Source organism: Besnoitia besnoiti (assembly GCF_002563875.1).
Source record: "Besnoitia besnoiti strain Bb-Ger1 chromosome Unknown contig00007, whole genome shotgun sequence".
Classification (NCBI taxonomy): domain Eukaryota; phylum Apicomplexa; class Conoidasida; order Eucoccidiorida; family Sarcocystidae; genus Besnoitia; species Besnoitia besnoiti.
Genome location: NW_021703915.1, coordinates 3,570,477 through 3,592,563, shown reverse-complemented (window position 1 = coordinate 3,592,563; position 22,087 = coordinate 3,570,477). Strand labels below are relative to the sequence as shown.

At 54.3% G+C, this 22,087-nt stretch overlaps 3 protein-coding genes across 3 annotated transcripts; 1 reads left to right on the top strand and 2 right to left on the bottom strand.

Moving 5' to 3' along the window:
* Positions 1 to 743: 743 nt before the first annotated feature.
* BESB_074950 (CBF/Mak21 family protein) lies at positions 744 to 8,506 on the bottom strand (the record flags this gene model as incomplete). Its single annotated transcript, XM_029365868.1, has 10 exons — positions 744 to 892; positions 1,492 to 1,810; positions 2,316 to 2,459; positions 2,859 to 3,305; positions 3,841 to 3,984; positions 4,455 to 4,854; positions 5,355 to 5,789; positions 6,016 to 6,587; positions 6,761 to 6,907; positions 7,307 to 8,506. The coding sequence occupies 10 exons, from the start codon at positions 8,504 to 8,506 to the stop codon at positions 744 to 746; spliced, it is 3,957 nt and encodes a 1,318-aa protein (XP_029218352.1).
* Positions 8,507 to 9,866: 1,360 nt separating this feature from the next.
* On the top strand, positions 9,867 to 13,212 carry BESB_074940 (putative ribosome biogenesis protein nep1; the record flags this gene model as incomplete). The annotated part of the gene is made up of 9 exons (XM_029365867.1): positions 9,867 to 9,970; positions 10,284 to 10,380; positions 10,597 to 10,659; positions 10,994 to 11,099; positions 11,609 to 11,667; positions 11,897 to 11,948; positions 12,215 to 12,325; positions 12,559 to 12,620; positions 13,159 to 13,212. The coding sequence occupies 9 exons, from the start codon at positions 9,867 to 9,869 to the stop codon at positions 13,210 to 13,212; spliced, it is 708 nt and encodes a 235-aa protein (XP_029218351.1).
* A 1,576-nt stretch (positions 13,213 to 14,788) lies between these two features.
* On the bottom strand, positions 14,789 to 20,622 carry BESB_074930 (Phytanoyl-CoA dioxygenase (PhyH) superfamily protein; the record flags this gene model as incomplete). Its single annotated transcript, XM_029365866.1, has 10 exons — positions 14,789 to 14,865; positions 15,351 to 15,431; positions 15,768 to 15,909; positions 16,359 to 16,498; positions 16,775 to 16,809; positions 17,097 to 17,412; positions 17,696 to 17,762; positions 18,085 to 18,442; positions 18,814 to 19,612; positions 20,238 to 20,622. 10 exons carry the CDS (start codon positions 20,620 to 20,622, stop codon positions 14,789 to 14,791), a joined length of 2,400 nt encoding a protein of 799 aa, XP_029218350.1.
* Positions 20,623 to 22,087: the final 1,465 nt, after the last annotated feature.

The following is a 22,087-nucleotide window of genomic DNA, read 5'->3' as shown; positions in this document are numbered from 1 at the left end:
AGAACCGTCTGGATCGCCTGAGCCAGCCGACCGTGGCTGTTCGTGGCGTGATAAACTACGCGGCTTTCGATGAGGGATACCCGATATCTAAGCTCGTGAGTAGTCTCTTGTTTGTCTACGCAAATGCGCGTCCACCGGCACTGGAAAGCTGAAAGGGCCTTACGAGGCGCCGATCGCGTGCCCGTCACGCCCTGTACGCCTTCTCCGGAAGGACTTCTGAATCCGTTTTTAGCTGTTTTCATATCTACATCGACATATATATATATATATACGGTCTTTCTCCATCTACATATATATATATATATATATATATATATAAAGCATGACGCTTGTGCCATATATATATATATATATATATATATATATATATATATATTTAGGGTTTATATATATGTATTTAGGGTTTAGGGTTATATATATATATATATATATATATATATATATATATATATATATGGCAGAAGCGTCACGCTTTCTTTTGAAGCTGGTGGGGTCAGAAAACAACTGATTTACGAAGCCGATCGCACGGAAACGTTCCACGGGCCGTTTCCGTCGCCCTGCCGGCACGCATACAATATTGCAAATCGCGACAAGACAAAAACCAGAAATACTAAGCACAAGTGGCAACAATAAACCAAAGGGAGGAAAGGAATAAGCTGTGAGGCTAGCGACACAGCAGAGACCGGAATAGACAGCGAAACAATGAACCTCAGCTCTGACCGATCTGGGCCTGCCACAATCGTTTACCCTCTGAGAAGATCCTCGAGACCTTCCGCTGAGACGAAACTGGAGCTGCCGCCCTCGCCGACACTCGAGTGACGCTTCACATGCTCGCGGAGGCGCTTCAGACGCGCGTCGCGGAGCTCCTTTCCGGGGCTCTTGCGTTGCTTTCCTGAGACAGCACCGCACAGCGGAAAAGCTCCACAGTGAGAGGCCACACTCGGATAACAACAACGGACGCGGGCAGTGCGTAAAACCGGGATAAGAAAACCGGCGGACATCGACAAAAAAGGAAAGGAAAAGGATGACCCACCATCGACGCGCTGGTGGAAATGCGTCCACCGAACCTTAATCTCCGCTTGCGCAGGCCCATGCCACACGAAGTTTCTCCTTCTCTTGATAGAACGGCAGCAAGAGCCGCATCGGGATGGTCAAAAGTGAACAAGAAGGCTGGGACGCCCATACTAGTGAACCGACACTCACGCACGCTGAAATATCGCTGCTAAACCTAAGTGCCCGCAGAACTCTAGGTAGGCCGCGGCGTATCAAAAAACCTCTTTTTCCCCTGGCGCATCTAGATACATGAACAAATAAACGACGTCGACCAGTCTACGCTCCCCTACATACATTTGTATATATATATATATATACATACATATATGCATGCCACGCAGATGGACACATGTGTATCTAGTTTGAAATGGAAGCACAAACACTTATTGCCAGTCCTAGAGCAGGCCTCAACACGCAGAGCCTGGAATCCACACATACCTTTGGCGGGCGGCGCAGGCTCTTCGTCCTCATCGTCATCTCCGTCTCCACCGAAAATACCGTCGTCGATTTCTTCATCGCCTGAGGACAGCGTGCCCATGTCGCCTTCGTCTTCGTCGTCCTCCTTCTCACCCGCTTCAGACATATCTTCCCCTCCGCCCTCTCCATCATCTGCGTCATCATCTTCTTCTTCCTCTCCTTCTCTGTCTTGCTCCTCTTCTCCGTCATCGTCTCCCATGTCGTCCTCGTCTTCGTCTTCGTCGTCCTCCTCGCCGGCGCCGAACTGCGCGGCGAGCTGCTCGGACAAGAAGGCATCGACCTAAGGAAAACATACACCAGACGAAAGCGATTAATCTGTTACAAAATTAGAAGAAAACCCGGAACACCTCTCCTAGGAATGCCGCAAGAAATCTCCCTGCAGAGTACCGCCCCTGGGTGTTGAGACGCAGGTTGGTCGCGAGGCCTTCTCTGATCGAAAACGTTCAACTCACTATAATTAATTGAAAATATATATATATATATATATACATGATTATCCGTCCTCACCCCAGGCACACCTCGCCGCTCTGTAGGCGAGTTTGATTTCATGAAAACACGATCGCTAAAGATACACACCTCTCGCAGAAGATACTTCCCCCACACGCACATCTACCATATAACCCGTTGAAACCACCAGGTCTTTCTCGGTGTCTTTCGTCGCAGGACTCCTGCGTTTTCGCCTTTCCGCGCGAGATGCTCTCAACGCAGGGTCGCAACACTGCATGCGGGTCGCGTCTATCCCGGATGTCAGCGAGGCGGACTGCCGCTTCGCCCTGCGCGTGTACCTCCTCGTCGCTAAGCATCTGTTCGTCCTTCTCCTCTTCATCGCTCTCATGCATCTTGTCTTCGTCTCCGCTGCCTTCTTCGTCTCGCTCGCCTAACTTCCTCTTTCTGCGTCGCAGCGCCTCCGTCTCCGCCACAAATGGGTCCTACATCAAACGACAAAGAGCAGAAACAGTCTCACCGAGCTCCACACATGGCAGGAGACCTGCGCCTTCAGGCCCCGAAGTAAACGCTGTAGCTCTTCAACCTCCTTGCACGCTTCCTCGCCGGCATCCACCCCTAATCCCTGAAACATCAATTTTGAAACAGCATTGCCCTCCTGCGACGCGTTGCAGTATACGCGAGGCTCCTGTTGGGGAACACACCCGAGTTTCACTCCGCATAGGTCACACGCGCAGAGTATTGAGCCGCTAGAGCCCTAGATAGCTCCCGCCGTCGAGGCTTGAAGGAGATCTCTCAACTTAAAAACGACGTTGCCGCGAAATGCCAAAGAAAAACTCCGACTGACATCAAGACTAGCGGGATCCCACGGAATCCCACCGTACCTGGAAGTAGCTCGCCATGAACTTTTCCTGAGGAGGAACCCTGTCGCCCCTCGCCCGCCAGTGCCTCGCGCTGTCCAGTGGGAAGGCCGCGGCTCTTCCCAGGTAAAAGGGGCCTTTCGTCTTATTTCCTTCTTCGTCTTTCCGCTTCTTCTCGCGGCCTTTCTCCGCTTCGGCCCCAACCTCCGCTCTCGGCTTATATGCGAGGAGATCCAGCACGCGGCTGTGTGTGAGCGAGGTGACCAGCTGACCCACACTGTCTTCGTCGTAGCCCATAAGCTGCTCCACGTGGTATCGGCGCTTGTCCTTTCGTGCGAGAAAGGCGTTCTTCTTGCTCTTGGACTTTTCGCCGCCGCAGACGCCCGCGATCGTCGAGCCAGCCACCGAAGATACCGCAGGGTGATAGAAGGCGCTCGCCGCCGCAAGTTCCCACAGCCGGGTCTCGCTCGCCTGCAAGCACATCACGCAGAACGCTAGCTCTTCAGATAAACACTCGTCGCTCAGCGGACACACCCGCTATCCGAAACAAATGGCTGTACGTGTGAACACTGCTACATAACTGGCCTCAAACCCTACACTCAGTCGGGATATATAAAGGTCCAGCCTTCTGCCAATCTGTGGCATCATACATGTATATTTATTATATACCTATATATATACGTGTATACATATATGACCATATATAAATATCTATATATGCACGAATATATATGCATATATATGTGCAAGCAGGTATCATACTTCGTATACTGAGCTTGTATCGCGTCGGGCGAGAGGCCGTACGGGGCGCACTGTTAACCTCCACCCAGAATGCGTGTAGCTCGTCTCAGTATGCAGCCTCACGATTTGAGGTATGCTTCACAGTCGCTCTTCTACGTGACAGACACGAGGATATTTCCACAGCGCTCGACGTCCGCATAATCAGAGCATAGCCCTTTCATCTCATTCCGACTCCAGCTCGCGTTTTTTTTGTTAGCTTGCTCACCCGACTGTATCGCGGATCGCGCTTCGTGGGATCATATACGCATGCAGGCCGAGAGGCCTCTTCGCCTTCCGTCTCGGACTCAGCTCCGCGGTTTTTGCTGTTTTTGCTCTTCTTCTTTTGCCTCTCGCCTTCTACGCCAGAGGCCTTTATGCCGCGAGACGAGCGAAACCAACGCAGGACAGGACACCGCGCAACAAACAAGGTGCGAGAGCGGCATTCGCAGACCAACATGAATGCAGCACACGCGTTGACCAACGGTTGCGCGATCTGTGCTCAACATTTGTGCCCCCCCAGAGTCTCCCCGCCCTTCTGGAATCGCACTCGATTCGCTCTACTGCGGAGTTGTCACCTAGCCATATACATATCAACACGTATATGGATACGCCACCGGACAGGCACCTACTACGGTACATATATATTTATATATAGATATATGTTTATAAATAAGGATATATATATATATATATATATATATATATATGTTCCAGCTACGTATTATCTTTCTGTCCTTCTCCACTCCAAACCGCATCGAGCCGCGCGGAGAGAAGCCGTGTGCCGCTGCGAGCTGCAGCTCGCCTACGCGTCGGCACAGTGACTTGTTTTCCTCGTCTCACCTTGTCCTCAGACTCCGCCTGGAGATCTCTCTCCTTCTCAGAGAGCATCTGTTCGACGCGGCATTCATCGTTTCTCTTGAACTTTCTGCTTTGCATCGCCGCGTCTTTTTCGTGAACAACTAGAAGCGCGGACACGAGGGCGGCCGCCGCCGCGACGCCCGGGGGATCGGCGTGCGCAAGGCCAGCTTGAAGCAGGCGCTTGCAGAAGGCGGCGCGCCGCTGCACAGAGAGGAGCTCCTCGGAAGCGGAAAGCGGCGCGGCGGGCAGCGCCTCCGCCGACGAAGCAGAAAGCGTGAGCGAGCTGACCAGCGAAAGCAGCGCAGCGCGATTCGAGGCCGCGAAGGCCTCCGGGTCGTTCAGGTGTTCGTACACCACGCGGCTCAGGCGGTCCAGGGGGAGGCTGATGAGGCGCAGGAAATACAACCAGGGAGAGCTTCCAGCATGTAAAGCAGGAGACAGCGCAAAAGTCAATGTGCGCAGAAGAATGCGACAACGAGCCGACGAGGTGAGAGAGCGGAAAATCTCCAGCGAGGTGGTCCAGGCCGCACTGAGAGCGCGGGCAAGCTGCCTCTCGGGCTTCCAGCGATAGCTCTTTAGGCACCAAAACCAGACAAAAACAATCAAGAGAAAGAAACAAACACGCAACCCAGGAAGCGGGCACTACTCAGTTAGGGTGAGAGTCACAAACTGCCCGCGCCCAGAAGGTCGGCTCGTCTGTCCGATCTCCCCTTCGCTCAAACGCACCTGCGCAAGCTCCTTCCCTTCGGCGGAGCTCGGCTCCACGCCTCAGCATCCCTCCATTCCCCAGGCGCGCTGCGTGGTTACGCCGGCTGCACGAATGGCCATGCACCTCGCTGTTTGCGCTGAAGCGCCCCGGCTTCCGCCTCGCAGTCCACTCACTTGCTGCCGACGACGATCCGATGGAGCAGCCGCAGGACGACGATTCGCGAGGCCATGGAGGGCAGCGTGTGAACGAGTGTGTAGAGCGTTTCAAGCATCTCGTCCTCGCCGTCGTGCGTCTCCTTCGCGTCGGGGCGGGCGGCGACCGGCGCGCCGAGAACCGAGGAAAAGGCCGAGGAGGCAAAGTCCGCGGGCACGTACGGCAGGGCGCGGTGGAGCCCGTTCAGCAGCGCTCGCACTAATCGGTTAAGAGACGCGAGCTGGTACAGAGGCGGCAGAAAAGGAGGCGGCGGACCATCGCCATCGCGCATACTCTGCGACGCGCCCGCCGGCCGCGCGAGGCGCGTGCGCAGCGACGAGGGGAAGCGGTGCAACTGCGTGAAGACCTGCAGGTAGATGCGCGTCACCTGAGCAGCGACCTCCGCGTCCGTGTCTCTGCAGCAAGGACACAAGCAAGAGCAAACGCTACACACCGATACACACATCTATCTGTCTATCGATCTGCTCATGCAGATACACATATACATAGACAGATGCACGCAGATCAAGGTCTCTTCGGGATGAAATGGGTCCTTCGGTCTATCTCTGGAGGGGCACTTCCAGACGTCGGGACCCGGCGCCCTCCAGCCTCTTCTCTCCCCACCGCGCGCCCGCCTCTCACTTGTGAAACTGGAGCTCTGAGAAGAAGAGAACGGCGCGGTAGACGCTCTGCAGAGAGTCCACGAGCTTCGAGGGCATCAACAACGTGAGCACCTGCTGCTGCAGCGCCTTGACCTCCGCGGGAGGAAGCGGGCGGACGCGGTGATGCTGCGGAAAAAACCCACGCGCCTTCTTTACTTTCTCCTCGCCATCCCCCTGAGCCACATCCGCCTTCTCGTTCCTCGCGCCGCCCAGTCGTCTGATTAGTCTGTAGAGCGTTTCCACGCGTTTGTTCTTCTCTATGTCCCTTCCCGACTTGCTAGGGGCTTCCTCCTCGACGGCTTCAAGATCGGCAACGCCCGCGCCGCGGCGCTCGGCGAGTCGGCGGCGGCGGCGTTTCTCCTTCTTGCGGAAGGCGACGGAGGACGTCAGCCGGAGCTCCTCCCAGGTTTGACTGGCGGCCGAGCGCGCGCGATGCAGTGCCTCGCGAAGCTGGGACAACAGAAAACTCCCCACGTAGACCGCGACGACTGGCTTCATCGGCGCATGCCGCACCAGCAGCTGGGCAAGCAGATGCGACGCCGAGGACGCGACCTGAGAAAGCCGCAAACGAGCCGACGGAGAAGCGTCAAACATAAAAATGCTGCGCTCAAGCTGCTCACTCGATGGAGAATCAAACCAAGCAGAAGTTTGGCTGTAATACAAGATAAAACAGGCAAGAAGGAGACAAAGAGCGAAGACAAAAATCATGGCTCGCCACGCCTTACCTGGTTTTCGCGACTTCCTAGAGCGTTCACGATGAGTGCGAGCAGCCGCTGTTCCTCCTCTTTCTTCCGCATCAGCAGGCTCCACGCGAGACGCAGCGACCGCCGCGCGAAATGGACTACCGAGTCCGCGGTGCTGTCAGAAAGAAGCTGCAGACGCGCACACAGAAGCGGCAATGCAAAGCGGCATCCAGAGAAGAAAAAGGAACGCCTAGGCCTCCAGAGGGGCAGCACAAGAACACGAAGGAGATACCGAACTCCAGATCGCCAACGCCATATTGAACTGAAGTCATTAATCATGTAAGAATGCGGTGGTGGGATGAAGGAGTCCTCTGGCACTCGGGTGGCCGCTGAGTCCCCCCCCCCCCCCCCCCCCCCCCCGGCCCACACACAGAGACTGCTCCGCCTCTTCGCATATCTGAGAAGTCGACAGACATGTCCCCCCAGTCTCCCTGCCTGTATAACTCAAATCGAATAAACAAAGACATTATAGTTCCTAGAATAGTATGGGCACATCATATGATGACAGTCGGTCTAGATGTATCTCACCTGAACGAACGTTGCGTAGATCGTTTTGAATTCGGCCTCAATGCGCCACAGCATCGCGAGCTGGAGGAGGGCCTCTCCGCCGTTCTCCTTGGGGGCCGCCGCGGCGCCCGCGCGCCCGAGGAGGCCGTAGACGCGGTCGCGGAGCCAGTCAGGTTGCTGGGCGCAGGTGCGGAGTTTGCGGTAGGCGGGGAGGAGCAGCGGCCCGTCGAAGAGCGTGAAGGCGGCCTCGATCGCCTGCTGGCAGTGCCCGCCCCAGGTGCGGCGCCCTCCCTCGCTGGCCCTTCGCCGCGCGGAGATCATATACAGCAGCTTGTAGAGCCAGGTGCATGCGCACAGCGGCTGCTGCTGAATGAGCAGACTAAGCGCCGACAGCGTGTCGCCCTTCGTGCCCTTTTTCGGCGCGTTGCCGTTAAATCCTTCGGCGCCTTCGAAGCCTCCTCCGTCGCCCGCGGCTTCATCCTCCTCGTCTTCTTCCCCTCCGCGCTTCGCGCGCTTCCGGTCTTTGCTGTTGGTCTTGGGGTGCGCAGCAGGCGAGGCCGCGAGCGTGCTTTGCCGTGCGAGGTGCAGGAACCAGCGTTGCTCAGAGTCGCCGGAGAGCAGCGTCTCGTAGTCATGCGAAAGGCGCTGCAGCAGACGCTCGCCGAGGCGGTAGAAATGCGCGAAGAAGGCCGCCTTCCGCGCCGCGTCGTCCCCGGACTCAGGCGACGGCGAGCCCGCCGCAGGCAGCGCGACGACCGCGCTCTCGACTTTCTTCAGCGCCACGTACCACGGCAGCCGATCCCACACCGACAGCCAGTCGAGTGGCACGCACTCCCGCGCAAGTGCGTCGGCCTGCGGAAAAGAAAACGACGATGCAGGTGCGACCGGCGCCGCGCAAACCGCATCAGAGCCCTCAACGGCCTCAGGCACCGCGAGGAATTCAGAAGCCGCGGCTGACGCGCCTGCGGGTGCGTCAGCCTGCCCGCGTCCACGCGCGCGAGGGGATGGAGACCGGTCTGCGCTCAGTGTCTGTCCGCCGCCGTGGCCTCGCCCCCAGAAGCCGCCTCTCATCGCCAGGGCGTCCCCGATGCCCTGTCGCGTTGCTCTAGCGGCCGGCGAGGAAGACGCGCCGCCGCCTCTGCCGGCAGCGAGGCGAGACGCCCCGCGAGGCTTTGACCCCGAGGCCGCAGCCGCCCCCCGCCGGGGGGGAGCCTCAGCCATCTTCGCGGTCGCCGTTTCGCCTCTCTGCGCCTGGGCGTCGTCCCCTTCTTTCCCTGGCGGCAGTCTGACTCTCAGAGAGATCAGCTCGCACCTTCTCACCGCTCTTTTGCGTTTTTCTGGAACACCGTCGAAGGAAAAAAGAAGAGGGCGCAGCAGGGAGGCGAAGGGTTCAGGAGGTGACTCTGAACGCAGTGAGAGGGAGGACGTGAATCGTTGAGCTAAGGATTTGCTGCGCAGGAAGAACTGCCGGAAAAACGCATAACAGAGGCAAAAAAACGATGAACAAGCCCAGGCGAGAGAGAGAGGAAAAGTTGAATCGACTAGAGTTTGCGCGGGAGCCTCGACTTGGCCGCAGGCAGGACGGCACGGGAACTGGAAACGAAGGTGAGCCGTATACGGTTCTAGACTAGGCGGGCAGAGAGGCACCTGCAGCCTCCTACTCCGACACATGTGAGGAAATCGAGAGGAGAGGAAAAGAAAGATCTTGCAGAATTAGAGGGCCCCACATGACAGAGACATACCGGGCCATCTTTTTTCCGCGCATGCATGCGCGAAAATGCTGGCACATGCAGGCAGAGCGCGTGAAAAAGTGAACGAAATGTTAAAGAAATTTCGGATGTTCGGAGCTCATCTTCAGCTTTTAGCTGAAAAGAAGTTCCAGATTCACTTTGCGGGCTTTTCGAGACCAGTTTTGCGACTATTGCACCTGCAGTTTTCAAGTTTCTTTTAGAGTCTCTCTCGCAGGGCATGCCCGAGTGTATATACACTCGACGCATTCGCAGTGCGCCGAATTTCGCGGTGATGAATAAAGCCCGAATCGCGCTCCCTCAGAGCCTCTGAAGAGACTTTACCAATGATTCCTAGGCCTGAACTCGTGTCTGTCGCGTCTTCTTCGCGAGGCTTGTTTGCTCACGCTCCTCCATCTTTCCTGTATGTTTTCTCGACTCTTTTGGGCTCCCCCCTCTGGCGCCACCCGACAGAACCGCGCAGGTTTACCGCTTGCCAGAGCCCTTCGTTTGCAGATATCCCTCGCCACAGAGGCTCCAACGGGGCTCTCGTTAGACCTGAAGTCAAGCGCACAGAGGCCTGCGACAGAGGCGGATTCGCTGTTCGCTCGCGGCACACAAACGGTGCTCGAGGCCTCTCCGCTTCTCCTACCTTTGTGTCGCCCTGGTGACCCCTCGCGCAGAGATAGTTGTGACTCTCTCGTCTAAAGTCGCTCTCGGATCTCGATTTCTTCATCGCTTAGTTTCCCACTGCTTCGTTGGTCTCCGTGAGCCGTTCCTCTGCTCTTCCTCTCTCGGTGTCGGCCTCATCTTCTCCCTGCACGCCGCTCGCCAGTCTCTTTTCTACCCGCACTATGGATGCCGCAGGACGCGGCTACATGCGCCCGGTGGAGGCTGTCGCCGCCACGCGCGAGCGCAGGCTGACTGGCCAGAAGGTCATCGTGGTTCTCGAAGGCGCGTAAGTATTTCAAGACTCTCCGTTGTTGGGACTTAAGCTCTTCTTCCATGCTGAGATGAAGAAGGGACGAGGTCTTTGCTGTATTTCTGGGTGATGGAAGCGTTGTCGCGGCCTCGTCTAGTCGGCTTGCTGTGTGCGCGCGTGCTGGTTTTCTAGACACCGAATTCCCTTCCTGCTTTCCCCTCTGAACCTGCTGTGCCTCTCTCGCCCTGCGGGTGTCTGTCCGTGTGCCTGCATTCACTTCCACAACGCGCGCAGATTGGCTTTCACTCCATACCCATGTGGCTGGATTCATTGATTTTCTTCTTCGCAGGTCCCTGGAGCTTGCCCAGGGCCGCGACAGAGGCCTGCAGCTCCTGAACAGCCTAGAGCATCGCCAGCTGCTGCGCAAGTGCGGCCGCGAATCCGAGGTGAGAGCTTCCGCCGAGCGTGTGACTGTCAGGTATTCTGTCGAAAGGCAAATACGCACGACACTGATGATCGCGGGCTCTACGTGAAGCTTCGCACTGATTCGCTCGGCCGTCAGCACCTCCTTGTTATATCGTTTGATAGAGACATGGGTTTTGAAATCACCACTAGCTAACCGCGACGCGCTTCCCCCTCTCGGCGTCTGTCTGTCTCTGCAGGAAGTGCGCCCAGACATCGTTCACCATTGCTTGTTAGCACTCCAGGAGAGTCCGCTGAACCGAGTGAGTCCGTTTGCCGCTCTGCATGTTGCTTCGAAATGCATCTGTTCGCTTGCTGGCGGGATTGGAGTATTTCTGTCTGCACGTGCATCCACTCGCCAGGTGTATGTACACCCGCTTATGGGGTTGGAGGCTATTCTAGGCAAGGTTATTTGCACTTTTTCTCGAAACGTGCGATCCCAGTTTCTTCTGACATTCCGCAGATGCTAGTTCTACAAACCGTCGCGCTTACGATCATTAACCTTTATTCTGTGTGGTATTCCGTGACGGCATGTCTAGCGATGGTATTACGAGACTAAATCGATGCTTTTGTCTCTGCTTACTCTTTTTTCTACAGGCAGGGCGCCTTGGTGTGTTTGTCCGCACGGCCGACCGGCAGCTGATTGAGATCTCGCCGCTCTTGGCGGTGCCCGCCACCTACGGCGAGTTCGCGAAAATGATGAGTGAGGCGAGACACCCGACTCGGCGGTGCACTTTCTCGTGTCTCGCATGTTTCCTCACACATCTGCATTTGTTGCATGCGCTGACGTCTTCCAGGGCTCTGTCCCTCCCAGTGCCTGCTCGTGTGACTCTAAATCATCATGTGTCTCTCTCACCATCCATCTCCGCTTTCTTGCTGAGCCGCCAACTCCCAAGCCCGCGATGCAATGCTTATATCGATGTGTCAGTGTGTCACGTGTTTGCGTATCTCTGTGCCTATCCATATCTGTCCATATCTCTCTCTGGTAGCGCCACAGTTGTCTCCCAATCCGATTTGAAGAGACGCATCGATCCAGGGGGTGGACGCGCGGAGGCCGCGCGTCTGGGAATCGCTGAATGACTAGTCGCTACTCTGAGCGTGGAGTCCGGATGCCTTGCGCACTTTGGCGTCAGTAGTGTCTTATTATCCTGTGGCTTCACACATATGGAGGTATGGCGACCCTGTTTCGTTTCCTCTCTTTTTTGTCTGCAGGTAATCTGCTCTACACGCGGCGCCTGAAGGCTGTGGAGAAAAACGTCTCGCTCGCGCAGGTGAGTCTCTCCGCGTCTCAGGGAACTCGTGCGAATTCGCATGTTGGTCCTGGGGGATAACACGCCTTCGTTTGTTTCTGCGCGTGATTCCTTTTCTCATTGCAACTGCGAGGCGGCGCGTGGCGGGCGCACTGAGATTTGCGTTGACGGCTTTTCCTCGCCTCCTCATCACGTCAGGCGTAGCTGGCGGCTCGACGCTACGATAGTGTTTGCCTCTGTTGCCTCTCAGATTGTGAGGAATGAGCACGCAAACTTCCTCCCGCCAAACAGCTTCAAAGTTGGTAAGCGTGGCGCGGCTCTCACCGCGAGTGATTTGCGGATCTAGGCTGCCAGACCCGCAAGTTGCTCGTCGAATCTCGCGTCGCGTATCCCGTTGTCGCTTGAGGGCTGCACAACTATGCAAGTCTGTCTTATAGATGCATGCCTGTCTGGGAACCGGATGCATAAGCCTTTGGGAGAACTGAGAATTGCTGAACCCAACCGCTGCCGCCGCGTCACAGTCTGTCTTTTTCTCGCATGTGTGCCTGTGCGTCGGTGCGTTTTGCAGCGCTGACCGTGTCGGGAAAGAGCGTGGCGCTGCGGGAGTACGCCCAGCAGTTCAAAGACGCAACGCAGCCGGTTGTCTTCGTCATCGGCGCCGTCGCGCACTCTGATCCGAGTAAGCAATGCAACTCGAAGACGATACCGGAGCGTTTTGCTATTTTCGAGTCTCCCCGCAAACCGGAATGCAATATATATATATATATATATATGTATACTTGTTTGTAGTTCGACAGGAGTCAAACCGATCTCTGTCGACTTAAACCCTAAATCTCTGTCAAGGACCGAACTTGAGCTGAATGACGGACCCTAAATTCCCTCACACGTGCCTTTTGTCCTGTTTTTTTTCAGCGGACGAGTGTTCCTTCGTAGATGACAAAATCTCCATCGCGCCTTTCGGTCTGACTGCTGCAGTAAGTTGCTTTCGATGCTTTCGGTGTCTCCGGTTCAGAATACTTACATAGATGCATGCTCGTGCGAAGGAGTGTGCGTCATTTGATTGCATGTGCTAGCGTTGCCTCTGATCTGCCTGTTTTAATAAATACATATATATATATTTCTCTTTGTACGCAGATATATGCGTGTATGTGGATCTCTGTTTAAACGCCGGTCTTGGGGCGCCAGTCTTCTAGCTGCCTCTCCAGTCTTCAGCGGTTCGAGCTCTCTATACATCTTTATCACATGCATAATGACGTCCTTCAAGGATGCAGAGCGGCGCATATCTAGGCATGCAGTCGCTGTTGGACACCGAATTCGCATCGAGTTCCAGGCAGTCCTACTTCTGTCCCATCGCCATTGCTCATGTTGAAGTGACGGGTGTCGTTTGGGGTTTGTTTCACATCCGCGCGTTCCACCTGCAGAGTGCTTTGCCACGGAGAACATCCAATGGCTGTTGGCTACACATTGCGGCACTGCAATCGTGGAGCGCTCTTCCTCCTTTTTTTTTCTCAGGTCTGCTGCAGCAGTTTGTGCGCGGAGTTTGAATGCCTGTGGGGAGTCTGCTGAAAGCACTCTCCTCAGTCGTTTTTTATATACTTACTCTTTCCTGAAATGTTCAACAGCTATGTCTTTGCTTCGGGATTCGAGTCTCTACCAACGACATTCGCTCAGTTCGATTTTGGAAAATGCTCTCTTTAAATTCGGGGTTATCTCTGTGCCCAGTCGTGTTGTTTGGTCTCTCGCCTGAAACTCCTTCTCTCGTCACCGCTTTGTTTTTGTAACTGAAGTCCGTTTACCTTCTAGAGCTTTGTCATCTTCTTTCAACTTCCGCTCGCGTGATTGTGAAGTCTGCTACCAATGTAACAAACCGTGTTTTCTCCAAATACCTGCAAGCCCTACTTTCATCCTTCTGGATTGTTTCCACGGTTCCTCTTTGTTCCGCCGCTCTCGCCTTTGTGTACGCTCGCGGTCTGTGCGACTCGACGTTCTTCCTGTTCCCTGATTTTCCATAGTCAAAGCTATTTGCGAAACCGAGATCGACACGCTCCGCGGCCTGGCGTGTGTCTTCTATGAGACCCCTAGACTTCTTTCGTTTCCTTTATCGGGGTTTAGGTTGTTTATTTATGAGAATTGACGCCCAGCAGCCCTCCTTGCCTTTTGTCGCTCAAGCGGGTAATGCTTTATAGAATACATATACCGACGCCCGTGCCATATTTATATATATATATATATATATATATATATATATATATATATATATATATATAGTGACTGCAAGATAAGGGGGGATAAGCAACTGGAGGCACTTCCCGTACTCCATCAGACACCACTGTGTCTATACAAAAATATTGTTACTTATGAATGCATTTTGTTCGCATGATTCCGCATGTACCCCGAGAGGGCGGCAGTTGATGCTGCGCGTCACTGGGGTATTAGACATCGACGCCATTCACATATGCGGCAAGCAGAAAAGCGACAAAAAGGTTGCAGAGAAAGCTGCGTCACATCGGGACGCCGATGCGTCTGGCGACGTCCTGTAAACCGGAGAGAAAGAATCATGCGCCACGAAACAGCCGAAACAAACGCTTTCGCGTGGGCGAGCAGGACAAGGCGGACGCACAAGTGAGAAGCAATACGAAAGACTACAGAAAAGAGATTTTGAGGTAGAAATGCGCACGACGAAATCGAGAAAACCTCTATCGAGAACACGCCAAGCATGCTGCAGGCGGCGGCCGCCGCCGCAGAGAGACTTTCTTGGTGATGGTATCGCAGACGCCAAAAGGACATGCAGACGCGGAAGCAGGACGCCTTTTTCAGCCATATGTCATCGCACTGTGAAATGGCATAGAACCCAGTCGAATCGTTTTCACTTCTATAAATATATATGTCCGTATAAATGTATGTTTTTGTATACATATATATATATATATATATATATATATATATATATATATATATATTGGTATTAGTATTCGGATACGAATATGCGGATGGTGAAGAAGCCGAAAAGAAGATGTGAACCAGGAAACGAACGGCGCAGGAGACAGAGTAGAGTCGGGAGAAGAAACGTGACAGACGAAGAAGCAGACAAGTTAAACAGATGGAGGAATCCTCTCCCTGCGGCATGAGTGTCCTGCCGCCCTCAGAGATCCTTGTAGACGTCGAGTACCCGCTCCAACGCTCGACCGAAAAGCAACGTGCGCCGCGACTTCCAGCGCTCTGTAAACACGCATGCACAACGCAAGTCTAGGGGTCACTACGCATCCTCACTCCGATACAGGAGTAAAACTCGGCGCATTTCTGCTCGCGCCAGCTCGTTGCTTCACCGGCCGCTCTCGGCGCCTAAGCGCGCCAGGAATGTACGCTGCCTTCATGTCTCTGTCGGGCGAGGTGACCATGCAGCAGATGTGCCTCGCGTTTTTTAACGCATCGCCTTGTCGCTTCGCAGCAGCAATCTGCCCAAACGCGTCAACCAAGGAAAAACTCTCTCGATCTCTGCTGGAGACCGTAAACATATGTACATATGTATATACGTAGATAGCGATGGAGCTCCTGGCACATACTCTTATATAGCATTGATCACAACAATATAAATGAATATATGGATATATGGAGAGAATACGATGCATTCGATTTGGGAGAGTGTCTTCCGGCGGCGTCTCTGGCCTTCTAGAGGTTGAGAAGGACGGCGCGGATCTGCCTACTTGCGTATTCTCCCGGTGGCGGATGATCTTCGTAGTCGTAGCGGAAGGCGAGGACGGGCCGCGAGTGCCAGGTGCTGTTGCCTGGAAAAAAGAGATAATAAACAGAAAAAAAAAGAAAAACGTGCAACAGGCGTCAGACAAAACGGCGGCTGATGGCGCAAGAAAACCACACGGAAACGGACGGGGCAGAAACGCGTCTGACGCGGCGGCCTTGGAGTTGTCGCAGCAACAACGCACCCGCAAACCGAACGAGACGAGGGAAACCATTGCAGCAAAATCGAGGGCGGCACACGTGCGAACCAGACACACACATATGGACAACAGAGGTAGTTGAAACGTGAGCAGAAGTCAGGCGTCACTCGACGTTTCTACTGGCGCCCACGCAATCTGCAGAAGAGAGAAGAGAATTCAACGCACCTAAGCCTCTGTGAATCGTTCGCGAATCGTAGATAAGGACGTCGCCAGCCTTCAGAGCCGGGCGCAGAGATCCGCCGGTCTCGCAAAACAAACTTGTGAAAAAGGACTTCCAGTGCGCCAAGCGCTCAGACATCCCCTGCGGCTGGAAAAAAACGCGGACACACAGTCGCTCACCACTTTCATGTGGAAGGGGAATCCGCCGTCGAGCACATATATAAATTCAGGATATACTGGAAATTTACAAGAAAGAAATAGGTGTACAGACATTAAATAGGCAGAAAAATGGGCAGAAAATGGAGAGATGGATATATATATATATATATATATCCGGTGCTGTATGGTGGTGTGCATGGACAGCGACTGAGAAGAAGGAGGCGCCTGAAGTGTGCAGAAAAAGACAGCTTTGAAACAGAGTGGTAAGCTTGTTTGTCGCAGTCCTATGCGACGACGTCGAGAAACTGTCTTCAACGAGACACACACACACACATGCACAGGGACACTGTAGAGAAATGACAAGAGCGAACACCGGCATTTTCCTGACGACAGCACACCCAGTCGGCGATCGTTGAATTTTCAAATTTCGGCCCTTACCTGCGATGGATAGAGATGATGCGAGCGCGGGAGGAGCTCGGTGGGGCCGTTCGCCTCGGTGACGTCGCGCAACGGAACAAGAATCGTTAAACCGGGCGCGCTTGTGTCGCGGTGCCAGGGCTGTGTGATCGCCAAAGGATCTGAAGAAGAAAACCGCACGCCGTCGACTTTCGTGAGAGCCAACCGAGGAATTCGATATTGCTAAATTCTAAGAGATGCAGCCATACATATATATATTTACATATTTATATATGTATCTCGATAGATACTCGGATATATATGCATAGATATACGTAGATGTAAAGAGATAGATATGTCTATATATGGATATTGAGAGACAGGGAGCCGCTATGTGGACACGTGCGTTCTAAAGAACTCATTTGAAACGGCGGAGAAATCCAATGGGAAGAACTCACCTGCGTCGACCGTTTGCATGTCGGAAACGTAGATGCTGCGGACAGAAGCAAGCGAAAGAACATGTTGACAGATGAGAGAAATCCACAAAGCCCGGCGAAACGCTGTTTCAGTTTATTAAAGATTATCAGTTTATATCAGCTGACTGCTGCTCCCCCCTCTCGATCGCCGCAGAGACAGACCTACACATACAAAGACATATAAACATAGAAAATATATGAAAAAAAAATATAAAAACATCTCATTTTTTTACAAGGCAAAGAGCGACGACCTATGCTGGCTCCAGAACCTATCTCTCTTCTGATTTCTCGTTTCGACGCTGACCGTTTTCCAAGCCGGCTGACTGCGAGGAGACCCTTCTCGGGGTCTGCTCCGCTGTCATCGAGATCTTCTTGACCGGAGGTCGCGTTCGCCGCTGCGTGTGCGGCGCTCGCCTTCCCGCCGCTCGCCTGTTGCTCGGAGCTCTGTTTCTCTCCCGGCTGCTTCTTCCAGGCCTCAACGAGCCGCGCATTCGGCTCAGAAGTGTATACGCCGCTGCCTTCGCTTGGCATGTACGCGAAGACCAGCGGCATCCACACGCGCTGCACTTCCGCCAGCGGAGTCTCCAGCAGCGTCCCTCGCAACAGACAGTGCAAACGACCTGAAGCAAAATGAAAACGCGCAAACGCAAAACGTTGGACAAAATGCACCGCCCCGCCACAAACAAGCGTGAATTTGATTCAGCAACTATACATATATACAGAGAGGTAGGAATAGACAGGCAGAAAGACAGATAAGATAGCCACAGGGGCACATAGATATGGATGCACATACATACAGAAAAAGCCGATTCACGCGAAGAGGCCGCTGTGCGTGGCAAGCTGTGTGCCAGATGGGAAGTCTTTCGCCTGAGAAATCTCGAAAATATCTCAGACTCAAATTACCTGTGGTCGGGCGCGTGCACCAGACATTCGGATCATCCTCTTGCATGGCCATCGCCGAAGTCAGTGCCTGATAAAAAAATCGAAATTGACGAACGTCGCGTTATAATTATGTTTAATAGAAAGGCGAAAAACATCCTGCTGGTATTCGCGTGCAAACCAGAAGAGAGAACTGTGCCAACTATACAGAGAGAAAGCGACTTTTCATACCGAGGCGACGGCCCCTGAATGCCACAGCCAGACACCGCGACAGAGCAACAAACAGAACCGCAGTCGTCAGCGTCTCCAGGCGCTGGCATTGCATCGCCTCGCCTGTTTCTCGATCGACAAAGATGTCTGCGCACGGGCGTCCTCCGCGGACGTGAAATTTACGGCCTGAGATCTCAGCTCACCATCGCCTCGTCAGAATGCAGCGTCTGCCTGAGCACCTCCAGCTGCTGTCGCGTCAAGGCGCCGCGGAGGATGCACACGCCGAACTCTCGCAAGTTTTCCTTCGCCTTCTGAATCTCGTGAGTTCCCAAGAACAACGGCTCCTCTGAAAGCGAAGAAGAAGAGGAAGTAGAGGGAGAGGGAGCAGAAGACGGACAAGAAGATGAGGAAGGAGAAGAGGAAGGGGAGGAGCAAACGGGTGCGGGAGAAGAACGGAACGGGCGGAGGAAGAAGTCAACAACAACGGACATCCGAGAAAAGGAGGAGGACGGCGACGAGGACGCGGCCGGCGGCGCGGACACAGGCGCAGGGGAGGTACATCTGCGGAGGAAACGGCGAGCGAAATTCGCGACAATTGCAAAGATCTACTCTTCTTGAATGGGGAAGATTCACCTCGCAGTCTCACGCATTTCGCTTTCCAAAGGCCACGTCAACGACGAAAAGCACAGGAGCAAGGCGCCAGTTCACACGCCCTTCAGGTAGTGCCAGTCATTCAAGACGTGCACAGCTGTGCAGGATCTATATTGATGTCTATGCATCTGACAGATGTATCCGCTACATATATATATATATATATATATACACGTATACAATATAACATATATTCGTCTGGCATATATATATATATATATATATATGTATATGATATATATATATATATGTTCCCGTTCGTGTAAAGTGAGGCCGCTCACCTCTCGAGTTGCACAGGCACGTCTTTGTCGGCGTAGGAGTAGAGGGCGCTTGGAGTGCCGACGTCGCGACCAGCAGCCTCATAAGAGATGCGCCGGGCGAAGACGCTCTTCTGGAACGTGAGCGGATCAAAGTATCGCTGGCGCTGCCAGTTAGTCACGAGTACGTCCGACAGCTTGCCTTTTACGCTATCGACGAACGCCCGCACGACGGCCTTCCGCGAGCCGCACGACGCGTCCTCCTCCAGGCGCGCGAGCCCCTGCAGGAGCGCCGAAATTTCGCATTCAAAGTTGACTCGCGCGAAGAAGCCGCGGTCGCTCTCCGCATACCAACTCTCTGGCCCCCGCGCGATGTCGAGCTGCCTCCACGCCTCCTGTACCGCCGCCCGCACCGCCTCGGCGGAGAGCGGCTCCGCAGCCTCTGCTGCGCCCGGCCTAGCAGCAGCAGAAGAAGCGGCCGTCGGGCGTTTCTTCACAAGCGCCGAGAGACGGCGCGTGAGCAGCTCGCAGAACGCGTCGCGCATGTGGAGCTGGAACTCGATCGGGAGCACGTGCGAGGCTGCTTCAAAAAGGAGAGACTTGGTAGCAGGAAAGGACGGATACCGCTCGACGATCTCGTGCAGCGCGCGCGCAGACAAAAAGATGTTGGGAAACGGCGCGGACGGGTCGGTGCTACGCGCTGAACGTGGGACGGGCGACAGCGACAGCTTCTCATGGAGCGGCCGCGGAAGCGCCGTCACCGGGTCGACAGGAGGCGGGGGATGCCGGCGCTTCACGGAGGAGAGAAACCAGACCAAGCCGCCTGAAAAAGGAAGGAACAGCAAGAGAGGCCTTCCAAAAAGACATTCACGCATGCGCGAGAGTCGAAGGCGGACAGGAGGCGTCTCTCTTCTTTGCTCCATGGCACATCCCACGCGGCAGGGAAGAAGACCGTCCTATGTGTTTTCTCTCGATTCATCCTTCTTGCTGATAGAGAGACGACACAAACGTGCGTTTCGGGCACCCGATCTAACATGAGATCTGACACCCCCGTCCTGTGCCTCAGCAACCTGAAAAATCTCGCAGAAAAAGTGTCTTATCCACAGCCGAAGCCGTGGAGACGAAACAGGTGCTGGCGGGCTGTCACGGCGGCGTGACATCTTCCTCCGTGGAAGAGAAAGAGAAAGCATGGGTGATACACCCAGTCATGTCTGAAAAGCCACGCGTTTACAGTATAAAAGAGAGAAACTTGTACACACAAATCTACATCTCGCAGATATCAATGCATACATGAGTCCATACATACACGTGTGCGTGCAGAGGTACATATATATATATATATATATAAATAAATAAATAAATAAATAAATAAATAAATAATATGTACACATAGAAGAAGTCGTTGGATGAAGAATAGAGATACAAGCTGCAGGCTTGTGTTGTCTTACCTGCGCCGACGGCGAGGGACGCGAGTATGGCGCCACCGACTTTCATGCCGTTCCGGAGTTTCGCCCATCGTTCGAGGATTTTTTTTTCTTCGCGTCGCTTGGCTGCGGCCGCCGCAGCCTTTCCCGCGGCCGCGGCCGTGGCGGCTTGGCGCGCGCGGGGCGAAGAAGAGAACGGAGGCGTCGTGGAGGCAAACCGCATACAGAAGCGAGAAGAAGAAACAAGCGTAAAACACGGCGAGCAGGCGACAGAAGAAGCTGAGGCCTGAGGCGCGAGGCAAGAAGAGAGAGATGAAGGCTGGCGTAGCATCGAGGAGGACAAAGAAGAGACAGAGAAGAAGGCGTGCGACGTCTCCCGGAGAGCGAGGCGCCTAGTCGAGAACGACATCTTGCCAGAAGAAGAAGAGAAAACAAGGCGAAAAAAGCCGGAGTGATGCAACTTCCTGGCTCGCCTCAACGAGAAAAACACCGACACACAGAGCCAGCCTCTGTTTGTTCTCTCGGCTTCCTTTGCGCCGGAGAAGTCTGAAAAGCTCCGCTTTCCACGTTTCGTCTTGGCGGCAGAGCTCGAGTGAGTCCCCTTTCCACAGAGGAGGTAGTGTGCTGCGCCGGCTGCCTGTGGAAGAGTAAAACAGTTAGTGAAAAAACAACGCGCCCCAAGAGCGAGCCGCGAGAGACTTGAACGAGACAGTGGAACAGAAAACGCGACAAGGCGGAGCCACGACTAAGCCGGCAGAGGATGACAGCCGACACCGTGCATAGAACGCGAAACGGAAAGATCAACTAAACTATCACCAGATACGCTCCAGCGTTCGAGGCGCAGCAAGCGGTGCCTGCTTACGAGGTAGGTTAAAATCGATCTCGGCGCCTCACGCCGGTGATACGACAGTGAGCGCCAAAAGAGACTACGGTGCAAGGGAGGAGCCAGAGGAAAGCAAGAACAGAGAATCAAGAGGAAATTGTGTAAATGTGTGCCTCGTGAAGATGCGAGGCGACGACCAGAAAAAGCAAGAAAGAAAGTCTCTCTCCCCGCAGACTCCCTTCGGGCAGAAAAAATTGCATGCTTGTGCGGCTGTGTAAAGCCTCCTGATTCCAGTTTTGTCCCGTGCCTTGGTTCGTGTTTCCCCGTCCCTTCGCCGTGGCGTTTCCGTCATATCCCCAAACTTCGAAGTTCCTCTTTTTCTCCCGCGGGTTCCGCGTGGCGGCTGTGGAACACAGTGTACATACACTCCAGCGTCACACACGGTACTCATGTCTGAGTCGATCGACTGTTTCTGCGGTGGTCGCTCATCAAGTCTCACCCTTCTCTAGTGTTTTCCGCAGTCCTTTCCTCTTTTATTTGGCTTCTCATCGGCTTCTCTTCTCGCCCATTTCCCTCTTTTGTTGTCTTGGTGCTTCCAGCCACGTTCGCCCGCCCCATTTCTGCCCGCAGAGAGGCTTGCCAGTGTTGCGGTGATCGCTGTACAGTGTCAGCCGTTCCCCGTCTGTGATGAGCCATTCGCTTTCCTCCTCGTTTCGTGATGACGGCATCACGGTGACGAGGATAAGGAAGCGTCGCTTGTTTTCCTCAGGTCCTGTCGCTGCTCTGTCGCACCCTTTTCCCGCCGGTCTCGCCTATCAGGTTTTCTGTCTCCGTCTGCGTTCTTCTCTATCGCTGTGTCGCCTCTCTTCTCCCTCTATCTCTGCCTCGCCTCTCTGTTCGTCTCAGCCAGGCGTCTCCCTCTCGAGGTCTCGCCTCGCCTTCGCCTTTGACTGATGGTCGCGTTTCTTGTCTCCCAGTTCGCTTTCTACGTTTGCTGCAGTGCACGCTGCCCCGTTCTTCTCCCCTCCCTCGTCTTGCTCCGCTGCCTGTT